The sequence below is a fragment of the Molossus molossus genome, unplaced genomic scaffold, assembly GCF_014108415.1.
Source record: "Molossus molossus isolate mMolMol1 unplaced genomic scaffold, mMolMol1.p scaffold_m16_p_3, whole genome shotgun sequence".
Taxonomy (NCBI): domain Eukaryota; kingdom Metazoa; phylum Chordata; class Mammalia; order Chiroptera; family Molossidae; genus Molossus; species Molossus molossus.
This window is the reverse complement of record NW_023425366.1, coordinates 53,243,708-53,256,044: the sequence shown is the minus strand read 5'-3', so window position 1 is coordinate 53,256,044 and position 12,337 is coordinate 53,243,708. Positions and strand designations below refer to the sequence as shown.

The window sequence follows — 12,337 nt, the reverse complement described above, 5'->3', positions numbered from 1 at the left end:
ATCACCCATAATCAGTTCACTTTGACAAAAGGAGAGTTCCCGAATGATCTGGGTAGACCTAATCCAATTAGTTAGAAGGTCTTATGGACAGAACTGGAGTTTCTCTGAGAAAGAAGAAATCCCATCTGTGGACTAGAGCTTCAGCTTCTGTTTGAGTTTCCAACCCTTCCTGACCATCTACCCTGTGGGTTTCAGACTAACCTAGCCAGCCTCCAAAGCCACATAAGCCAATTCCTTTCCATAATTATCTTCGTTCTGTTCTGTTTCTCTGATGGAACACTGACTGCAACAGGCACCCAATGAACAAGAGCACACATCAAGCTAGACCCTGACTATAACATGATAAGGAGGCCAAAAAGATCAGAAAAGAATATTAATTTTAATTGAGGCTATGCAATTCATATTCCTTGTTTCATTTAATCCTCACATAAGCCCTATGGTAGTAGCAGTTATTCTCATTTCTTTATTCATTCAACATATATTTCAGTGCCTATCACATGCCAATTATTGCCAGTCACTGTTCTAGATGTGACGAATACAGCCTGAATGCATACAGACTAGGTCCCATGCCTCAGTTCACACAGCTGTATGAGAAGGTACAAGAAATTCAACCTGAGTTGTGTGGTTCCAACATGTTCACTGTGGAGGAGTTTAACAGGCTGGGTACCCAGAATGTACACTACATGGTACATAAAGTGGCTTGTGCTCAGATTCCATAGTGTGTAATACAGATAGCAAGCTCCCAAGAAAATGGAGGATGACATAATCCCTAAGGCATGGGGTAAGAGGAAGACTGTGTGGAAGAGGCAGGAAGATTTGAGCAAAGTTCTTGAAAGAACACTAGTAGAGAAGATGAAGCAACCTGAAAGTTAAGAAGCACAGCATGAACAAGAACGGGGCAAAGGAAGGTACATGATGAATCTAAGAAACTGAGTACAGAGTACAGTTTGACTAGAGTAGAAAGTCTGAATCCAGGAGCTGTGAAAAGGACTAGCCCTACTTCCCACAATCACCACAATCCCATTCCCCACCCCATGTCCCCTCCAAAAATCTTCAGAGTGCTGGGCTGGTTGTTTTTTTTTCCTAGATTAAAATAGTAATTATATAGCAAATGGACTAAAGAAAGTGGGGGCAGCCTGTAACTAGTAAAAAAATTCTGAATTAGCTGAGGTTGGGAATGTAAAGGAAGAGAAGGACAGAAAGATAGTTTTTTTAAAAAGCATCTAGGGCCCTGGACGGTTTGGCTCAGCGTTAGAACGTCGGCCTGCAGTCCAGAGAGACCCGGTTTGTTCCCGCTAAGGGCACATACCTTGGTTGCAGTTTGGCCCCGGCCCTGGTTGGTCATGCGGGTGGCAGCCACTCGATGTGTCCCTTTCACGTCGATGTCTGTCTGTCTCTCTCTCTCTCTCTCTCTCTCTCTCTCTCTCTCTCTCCCTCTCTCTCCCTCCCACTGTGTCTGAACAAAAAATGGAAAAATGTCTTTGGGTTAGGATAAAAAAAAAAGCATCTAGGAAAGTGACTACAAAAGTAATGGAAGCATTCGCTTCATACTAGCTATTTAATAATTGTTCCTTTTTTTAAAAAAAACAGCTTCACTAAGGTAAAATTTGTATACTATATAATTCAGCCTTGAAAAGTGTACAATTTAATGGTTTTTAGGATATTCATAGTATTGTGAATATAACCATTTTACAACTTAATTGTAGAACATTTTCATCATCCCAAAAGAAATTCCATAACCATTAGCAGCCACTCTCCACCCCACTCTCAGCCATAGACAGCCACTAATCAATCTACTTTCTGTTTCTATAGGTTTGCGTATTTGGGACATTTCATATAAAAGGAATCATATGTTTATAGTCTTTTGTTTATAATCCTCACTCAAGGACATGTCCATCGATTTTTTCTTTTAGAGAGACAGAGAAGAAGATAAAAAAAAAGGGGGGGGGGGGGAGACAGAGAGAGAGAGAGAAACATCAATTGGTTACCTCCTGTATACGCCCTGACTGGTGATCAAACCCGAAGTCTAGGTATGTGCCTTGACCAGGAATAGAACCCAAAACCTTTCAATGTACGGGACAATGCTCCAACCAACTAAGTCACACTGGCCAGGGTACAATATGTAGTCTTAATAAATGTTTCTTGAATATGATCAGAACTTCTGGAGGAAGAGCTACTTCTGAGAAGAAAATGATGAGTTTATGATGCATTACTGTGAGACGATAATACCAATCAACTGATGATGTAAACAGTCATTGAAGATGCAACTAAATGTTTATACAAAGCATTATATCTTCCAACTTCAACATTATAGGTCACTCAGGTAGAGAAGAAACTGAAACAATGAGGGAGGTTGAAATACCCATGAAAAAGGATTGTACAGCACAAAAAGCAGAGAGCTGATTGCATTTAAGACTTTTACTAATGAGCTGGACAAAGGAATAAATGAAAGAGAAAGAATAGCCTCAGAGGCAAAAGAATCAGAACACAATTATGAAGACTGAGGAAGAGGAGCGACCTGTAGTATAAAAAGGCTACAGAGTTCAAGGAGAAGGAAGAATAAAAAATGACTTTAGGATTTAGTAACTTTAGAAAGCTGAGTGTCAATACTTTCAACAATTAAAAAAAAAAAAAAGAAAGCTGAGTTTCAATAGTATGTGTGTGTAGTTCAGAAAAATAAAATAAAAGCTTTTTATAAGTGAGAATGAGTAGCAAAATTTGGACAGAAAAAAACACAGTCTATCCTTCAGCACAGTTTGAGAAGGACAAAAGGCAAATGTACAAGTAAAATATTTCAAGAGTGCAAAGTATTCTTAAATATAAGGTACAATTATTTCTATCCATTCTTTGTACACATTCTCAAGATACTAGACGTTGAAAAATTAAGAAAAAATGTTGTTTAGACTTATTTTCTTTAGAGTAAGATCCACCAAAAGTCTTTATCATCTTAAAATATAGGTGGTATTCCAAGGGTTTCTACATCATGTATGAACACATGTAGAATATCAAAAATATATATCTAAAACACCATTAAACTTGATGTAAACAAATAAAAACATTGATTTCTCTTCTAAACCATGTAATGATTTTCTTTAGGGCCGTGAAAACAGCCATGGGAATTCTACAGGAAAAAGTGTAGAAAATTGGGCAGTGACTAAAAACAAAATTCACGTCATAACCCAGCCTGAACCTGTCACCAGCTCACTCGATACTCTTAGGTAAATAATTTAGTGTCTTTAAATTTTAAATACAAATAAAATGCACATAAGCACACTTCATTAATCAGACTAATATATTTAATATCAGAAAAGAAATAAAAATATATAAGAATAATCCATATTTTAAAAATAAGGTTGACTCTTCGATTGATGAAAATAGCTTTTGGTTAACAGGATTTTAAAATATTTCCTTTTTACAGGAAGTTAAAAATGTGATATAATTTTCAAAAATATATCTATGTATAACTATTAATTGTAAAAAGTAATCTTCAGAGAGCAAACATGCACAAAAAGAACCAAAAAAATGACCTGAAGTTACACTAAAGAGCAAAATGGGAAAATGAGTTTCACCATAAAAATTTGCAGACATAAACTTGCACTTACCTTTTTAAACATAACTAGTGAGATTACTGCTGATGCTGTGAAAAGTGCTGCTATGATTATCATCATGATTCCAACAGGAATATTTTTATTGAGACCAGTAAGGGATGAAATCCAACCACTATGAAGTAACAGAAAGTATATTTAGGCAAATAAATCAATGCACAATTAAAAAACCAACAGCAAATAACATACATTCAGCTCTTATGCACCAAGCAACATTCATGTTTTTTATACATGTTAACTCATTTAATTCTCACAACAATCCTATAAGATAATGCTGTTTTTAATCTCTATTTTACAGGTGAGGAACTGAGTTACAGAGATATTCAGTACCTGCCCAAGGTCCTATAGCTAATAAATGGAATACTGAATTCAAACTCCAGCCTTAAGTGTGTACCACCAGATTTTATATTTTTTAAGCCTAGGAGTTCATTATTACTTTCTTTTAAAGTTCATTTTAAATTCTGCTTAATTATGGAAGAAAATATTTGCAAACCATATATCCAATAAAGGGTTAACATCCAGAATATATAAAGAACTTTCAGCCGGTTTGGCTCAGTGGTTAGAGCATCAGCCCGCGGACCAGAGAGGCCCGGGTTCAGTTCCCACTAAGGGCATGTACCTCGGTTGCAGTTTGTCCCTGGCCCCAGTTGGGGTCACGTGGGTGGGTGGCAACCACTCGATGTGTCTCTCTCACATCGATGTTTCTCTGTGTGTGTGTGTGTGTGTGTGTGTATGTGTGTGTATATATATGTGTGTGTATATATATATCTCCCTCCCTCCCTCTCAAGATAAATGCAAAAATGTCCTAGGGTGAGGATAAAAAAAAAACTTTCAAAGCCCAACATTAAAAATAAATAAATAGGCAAAAAACATGAAGAGACATTTCATGAAGAGGATACAAAGATCACAAATAAGCACATGAAAAAATGTTCAACATCATGAGTCATTAGGGAAATACAAATTAAAACCTCAATGAGCTATCACTACACACTATCAGGATGGCTAAAATAAAAACGGTGACAATATCAAATGTTGGTGAGGAGGGGAGGATGTGGAGGCTGAATCACTCACACATTGTTAGTGGGAATGTAAAGTGGTACAGCCATTCTGGAAAACAGTCTGTCAGTTTCTTAAAAAATACTAAACATGCAACTTTCATATGAGCCAACAATCACAATCTTGAGTATTTATCACAGAGAAATGAAAATTCATGTTCACACAAAAATCTATTCATAAATGTTTATAGTGGCTTTGTTCATAATAGCCCAAATACTAAAAATTCCAGAGTCCTTCAACTCTGGTTAAACAAACTGTGGTACATCCATACCATGGAATACTACTCAAGAATAAAAAGGAATGAACTACTAACACACACAACAACCTGGATGAATCTCCTGAGAATTATGCTAATTAGGCTGAGTGAAAAAAGCCAAAGGTTACACACTATATAATTACATTTATATAATTATGTGATTTATATAATTCCATTTATATAATTCTTGAAATGACAAAATAACAGAAATGACAAACAGGTACATGATTGCTAGTGCTAAGGAGGGAATCAGGACAGAAGAAAAGTGAATGTGGCTATATAATGGAAACATGAGGGATTCTTTGGTAATGAAAACATTCTCTATCTTGACTGTATCAATGTCAAGATCCTGGTTTTGATATTGTACCATAGTTTTACCAAGATATTACCACTGGGAAAAATGGAGTAAAACATACCTAGGGTCTCTCTGCTTTATGTTTTTATAACTGTATGTGAATCTACAATTAACTCAAAACAGTTTAATTTTTTTTAATCTGCTGAATTACATGAGGTCCATCTTAAAACAGGTCATTCTATATGCACCGTCACTAGCAGACTCCTGTGCTATTTCATTCTTACACATGCTGTTGTGCTCAACTTTAACACTTCTAAGTTTGTGCTAAAAAGCAAGACATTATTTCAATTTTATAATTTAAAAAAAGTGTGCTGTTAACATAAGCAGTGTTTTTTAATTAAACATTTAAAACGTTTCCATTCCCTTAAATGCCAAAGACTAAACACTATTTAAAATGATAATGAACGCTACTTTTTCCTAGAACTGATTTAAAATATCAATATAAATTCTCTGCACGTACATATGCCCATTAGGAAATCTGAAAAGCTACTGACAGTTGTCTGATTGCCAGTCACCACTCTGGTTCAGCAGTAATATACTAAATGTAAGTCCTCAACACACTCTAGTTACATGCTCATTTTAGTTTATGTACACAGTGCAGCAAATTTGCTTCATATATGCTTTTAGCTTATAAAAGTTCAACTGTATGTAACTCATTATAAAAGAAAGAAGAGGGAGGGATAATTTTAGAGATGTATACTCTTTCACCCACCGTTTCACTCAAGAAATGTTTGCTCCAGAGTGTATAAAGAGAGATATAAATCTGCTACTATTCCTAGCCTGAGTCCAAATAGTGTCTGTTTCTGAGGATCCCCCACTGAATGACCATTTTGCCATGCTCAGAATAATTTCATTACTTAAAGATATATGTGTAGATTTGGAAGCAGCTCAGTGTCCACCAGTAGATGAGTGATAAAAAAGCTGTGGTACATTTACACAATGGAGTACTATTCGGCTGTGAAAGAGAGGGAAATCTGACTCTTTGTGACAGAATGGATGTACCTGAAGAGCATTATACTAAGTGAAATAAGCAAGTCAGAGAAAGACAAATACCATATGATTTCACTCATATGTGGAATCTAATGAACAAAATATACTAATACAAAATAGAAACAAAGTCATATAGAACAGACTGACAGATGTCAGAGAGGAGGAGGGCTGCAGGGCTGGGTAAAAAGGTAAAGGGATTAGAAAAGAAACAACTCATAGACATGCACCATACAATATACAGATGATGTATTATATAATTGTACACCTGAAACCTATATAATTTTATCAACCAATATAATAAATTCAATTTAAAAAAAAGTATGTACATATGTGTATGCAGTGATTCCACTTTTGAAAGACCTGTGTCCATGTGCACATGTATGTATACAAAAACATATTTATACAGCGAAAATAGTGTATACATAATAGGTCCCTTTTTTTCTTAAAATCCTTGAATTTTTTTTCTCTCCCTTCCATTATCCTTGGCCTTCCTATCTGATTACTTCTCAGTCTCCTTTTAACTCTTCCTCTCAGTGCCTATTATGTACACATTTTATTTAAACTAGATATAATATGCTGTTTCTAAATATGGGAATATGATTTTCAAATAGAATAGTTTGCCCAAAGGTTATGAATTACAAAATTAAATACTAAAATTTACAATTTTAACTTTCATTTATTTAGTTTTGCTAATTCAGCTTTTCTCTGTTAACTTTTTTTTTTTTATCCTCACCCAAGGACATTTTCCCATTTTTTGTTCAGATAAAGTGGGAGGGAGAGAGAGGAAGAGAGAGAAAAACATCGACGTGAAAGGGACACATCAAGTGGTTGCCACCCACACGACCCATCCAGAGCGAGGGACAAACTGCAACCAAGGTACATGCCCTTAGCGGGAACCAAACCCGGGTCTCTCTGGACCACAGGCCAATGCTCTAACCACTGAACCAAACCAGCCAGGGCTCTGTTAACTATTTTTAGAAAGCTAAATATGACATAAAGATACTAGATGAAGAGATTACCTTGAGTAATCACGTGACTTACCAGTTGCCCCAGTTGTGAAATCCTGCAGCCTGTAGTACATGTACAGCAAACTGACAAATATAGACGAAGAAGAATACAAAGAATCTGAAAGAGCTGTCACTCCTTTTTAAAACAGCGGCCGGTGGGGAGGGAAAAGAAGGGAAAAATGTCATTTTTCTCAATACTTTTATGTTCATATGCAGACTGACACTCAACATTAAAAAATAAAATATTTTTAAATATACCAATGGCAACTACCCAAGGCCTGAAATTACAATAACATAATAATTTATGTGAACCCTTTGTCCAAATACTAGATGATATTGTTTTTATTATTGCAACTGCACTTTGTCTTTTCAATTTCAAACTGTACCACAAAACATCTTGGCAAAAAAAAACTGTGTTCCTTTTTTTTTATTATTACATAGCTTCACTGAATAATTAACATACAATAAACTGCAAACATTTAAAATGTACAATTCGCCCTGGCCGGTTTAACTCAGCGGTTAGAGCGTCGGCCTGTGATCCGGAGAGACCCAGGTTCGGTTCCCGCTAAGAGCATGTACTTTGGTTGCAGTTTGTCCCCAGCCCTGGTTGGGTGGTGCGGGTGGCAGCCACTCGATGTATCCCTTTCACGTCGATGTTTCTCTCTCTCTCTCTCTCTCTCTCCCTCCCACTCTATCTGTACAAAAACTGGAAAAATGTCCTCGGGTGAGGATAAAAAAATAAATAAAATGTACAATTCAATGGTTTGACATACGTATATACCTGTGAACCTTCTCCAATAAAAGTAGTAAACCTGTCCCAAGTTTCCTTGTGCACATGAGCAATCCCTCTCCCCCCACCCCACTCACTGTTTTATGTTACTAGTTTTCATATTTTAGAGTTTTATATAGATCATACACTATATACTTTTTTCTGGTCTGCCTCTTTCACTCAGCACAATCATTCTGAGATTCACTCATGTTGCACGTGTCAACAGTTCATTCCTTCTCATCGCTAAGTAGTATTGCACTGTATAGATACACAATATAATCTTATTCATTCACCTGTTATAGACATTTGTTTCCAGTTTTTTACTATCACAAATAAAGCTGCTATAAATATTCATGTATAAGTCTTCATGTGAACATGTATTTCCTTTTCTCTTTGGTAACTACCTAGAAGTGAAATGCTAGAACACATGGTAGGTCTATGTTTAACATTTTAAGAAACTGCCCAACTGTTTAATGAAGTATTTATTCCCTTTTATATTTCCAACAGCATCATGTAAGTGTTCCAGTTCTTCCACATCTAACACTTGGTATGGTCTTCGTCTTCTTCCTCTTCTTCTTCCTCTTCTTCTTCCCTTTCCCCTTCCCCTCCCCCTTCTCCTTCTTCTTCTCCTAATCCTAAACCTAACCCTTAACAGCGTCTTTTTTTTTTTTATCCTCACCTGAGGACATTTTTCCATTTTTTGTACAGATAGAGTGGGAGGGAGAGAAAGGAAGAGAGAGAGAGAGAAACATCGATGTGAAGGGACACATCGAGTGGCTGCCACCCGCACAACCAACCAGGGCCGGGGACAAACTGCAACCAAAGTACGTGCCCTTACCGGGAACCGAACCCGGGGCCTCTCTGTACCACAGGCCGACGTTCTAACCGCTGAGCCAAACTGGCCAGGGCAACAGTGTCTTTTAAAGAGCAGAAATTTTGCCTTTTATGACTCTAATTTATTAATTTGTTTTTATGGATCTTGATTTTATTGTTATATCCAAGAAATCTTTGCCAAAGCCAGGGACAAAAATATTTCTTCCTGTTTTTCTCTAGAAGTTTTATACTTTTTGATTTTACATTTAGTTTTTTTGTTTTTGCATATGTATATCCAATTGTTTCATCACTATTTCTTTAAAAACCTGTCCTTTCTGCCCTGCATTACCTTTCCTTTGTATCTCTTTTAAAAAAAAAAAATTAGTAATCTATATATGGGTTGGTTTATTTCTGGATATTACATTCTGTCCCATTGTTCTATTTTTCTACCTTTATGTCAATATCACACAATTGTGATTACTGGAGTTTCCTAATAAGTCTTCAAATTAGGTAGTGTTAGTCTTCTAACTTTGTCTTCCTTTTTCAAAGTTGTTTTAGCTATTCTAGATATTTATATTTCTATATACCTTTTAGAATCACCTTGATCATTTCTACTGGCACGCAGAACCAAAGATGGTGAGTCTTACAAATGGGAGGAAATTAGGAAGTAAACTGTTTAAACAATCCAATTTGTACATAGCCATTTTAAGCCAAAGCACAAAGAGTAGAAATGCTGTTAGAAAATATTATCAATTAATTTAAGCTAAGTCATTTTTATTTGTAATCTACCTCAGTTTACAATAAAGTGTTAATGGAATTGTGGATATTCATAATAAATCCATCTAAGTAATCTATTTCCTCATCTGAAAATAATTAATAAAAACTTCCTATTACTTGCCACCCTGGCTGGTCCAGATCAAAGCCTACTGGAAAACGGAATCTCAAATAAGCCAGTTGTTTTTGGTTTAATGTCTTCAAATAATATACTGCCAAGTTACAGCAAACCTTTAATTAAAAAGTGCTTCCTTAAATTTTCATAATAAATCTCAGAAAATAGATCTATGAGATCTTATCAAGTTTTTTTCATATAACATATCAATATCAGAGATATTAATTACAATATAGTTTGAGGAAGCAGGGAAGACACGAAATTTATTACTTCAAAAAAGTTAACAGAAATTTTACTTTTAACCATGATATAAGGGGACAGAACTTCACTGTACTACTAAACATTTTACCTTTGGTAATTCGGTGTAGTAGTTAAGAGTATGTAGCTTTAGAGACAGGGTTGGGTTTGAAAAGAGACTCTGCCACTTAGAGTTGTGTAACTTCAAGCAAAATCTAAGCCTAAATTTGAGATTTTCTATTTGCAAAATGGGAAATAAAGAGTGGAACTCCTGCCCTGGCCAGTTTGGCTCAGCGGTTAGAGCGTCGGCCTGCGGTCCGGAGAGACCCGGGTTCGGTTCCCGCTAGGGGCACGTACTTCGGTTGCAGTTTGTCCCCGGCCCTGGTTGGTCGTGCGGGTGGCAGCCACTCGAAGTGTCCCTTCACGTCGAGGTTTCTCTCTCTCTCTCCCTCCCACTCTATCTGTACAAAAAATGGAAAAATATCCTCGGGTGAGGATAAAAAAAAAAAAAAAAAAAAAAAAAGAGTGGAACTCCTTTCATATGGATGAAATCATACACATCAAGTGCACAGCAGGGAACCTGCAGGTACACAGTAAGCAATCTATAATGTTACTTCTGGTACCTCTATTACACTAGTACAATAACGACATTTAGCTTCTAATAAGATCTTGAAAATTTCTGGGACATGGTTGGTAACTTCATTACTACTACTAGAACAAAGTAATACATAAAATTCTTGATGATATAAAGGCATTAGAATAAAAAGGAACCTCTGAAGTACAGCCACCTTCCTCGTCTTACTTACTTTGGGATACAAAATTATTTAAACCAACCCCATTTTCTCTCTAGTAATTTTGTGCTGAAATCAATTCTTTCTCTAATAACAGGGGTTCCATAGATGGGCATTAAAAGGTAGCCCACGGTCCGGTCGGTGTGGCTTAGTGGTTGAGCATCGACCCACACAGCGAGGGGTTGCCAGTTTGGTCCCTGGTCAGGGCACATGCCCAGGTTGTGGGCCGGGTCCCCAGCAGATGGCATGCTGGAGGCAGGCAGTCAATGTTCTTTCTCATCAATGTTTCTCGCTCTCCCTCTCCCTTCCTCTCTCTAAAAATCAATAAATTAAAAAAATAATTAAAGAAAAAAAAGTAGCTCATGAACCCACCTAAATTGTGCATAAAATTTTGATGCATGTATTTTTCTTAGGAAGAGGACTCAAGATTTTAGATTCATAATGGAGTCTATAACGTAAAAACTATTAAGAACCACTCACTAGACTAGTCTAAATAAAAAAGCATAGATCTGGGATGCATGAGACCCTGAACTTTGTTTTTGCATTTACATTCTGCCAAAAGCACAAGGACATAAGGAAAAGTTTGCATGTAATGAATTTTTAAACTTAGACAATTTAAAAACTACTTACTATACCACAATCTGGATTCAAGCTCTGGGTCCTAATATTTTGTAATAACAAACTAACATTTTTTAAAACTTTGTGTGTCAGGGGCAATGGCCAAACACATGCATTACGCATTTAATGCTTAGAATACCCCCATGAGGTAGGCACTAATTTTAACTCCATTTTACTGATGAATAAACAGATTTAAAGAGGTTAAATAATCCAAATACAGTGCTGGTAACAAAAATGTTGAGATTTATCTGTGTATCTGTAAAGCTGATGTTTTTAACCATGTGATAAAACTATCTCTAGGATATTATTTCAATTCCAACTTGTTCAAGAAAGCTAATTATCAATGAACAGGATACCACTATTTAAATTAAATTAACTCCAAATGCTCAATGTAGTGTTTCTTATATAAGGGGGCATTTTAAATTTTCTTTTCATTTGTAATAATTTAGGTTCTTTAAAATATTCCCTTTTAAAGAGAGTCAGGGAGGATAAATAGATTAAATAGCATTTTCCAGCTATTAAGAAAATAAGGACTGAAGTTTACTAACTTTCACTTAATTAGTCAAAGATGTTCTTGAGTACCAACTAAAATCTCACAATTGAATTGTTATTCAATTTAAAAAGCATAAACAACCGTCTGGTGTGGCTCAGTGGTTGAGCATCGACCCATGCACCAAGAGGTCGCCAGTTCAATACCCAGTCAGGGCACATGCCCAGGTAATGGGCCCAATCCTCAGTTGGGGGCAAGTAGGAGGCGGCCAATCAATGTTCTCTCTCATCAATGTTTCTATCTCTCTCTCTCTAAAATCAATAAAGAAAAAATTAAACAAAAAAAGCATAAACAGCTAAAGTCAGCCAGTCAACAACCATTTTCAACTACCTTTGAACAAAAAAACAAATTACCTAAAAGGAAAATCTAAGTTAACACTGCTAGATTCTAGGTCACAAACT

At 36.1% G+C, this 12,337-nt stretch overlaps 1 protein-coding gene across 1 annotated transcript in view; it reads right to left on the bottom strand.

The window, feature by feature from the left end:
• SCAMP1 (secretory carrier membrane protein 1) overlaps positions 1–12,337 on the bottom strand; it is a 102,355-nt gene that overhangs the window by 11,283 nt on the left and 78,735 nt on the right. Inside the window, exons 7-8 of the mRNA XM_036278784.1 lie at positions 7,304–7,405; positions 3,603–3,720 (exon numbers count right to left, since the gene is read on the bottom strand). Coding sequence (XP_036134677.1) covers positions 3,603–3,720; positions 7,304–7,405 — 220 coding nt within the window. The remainder of the gene's footprint in view (positions 1–3,602; positions 3,721–7,303; positions 7,406–12,337) is intronic.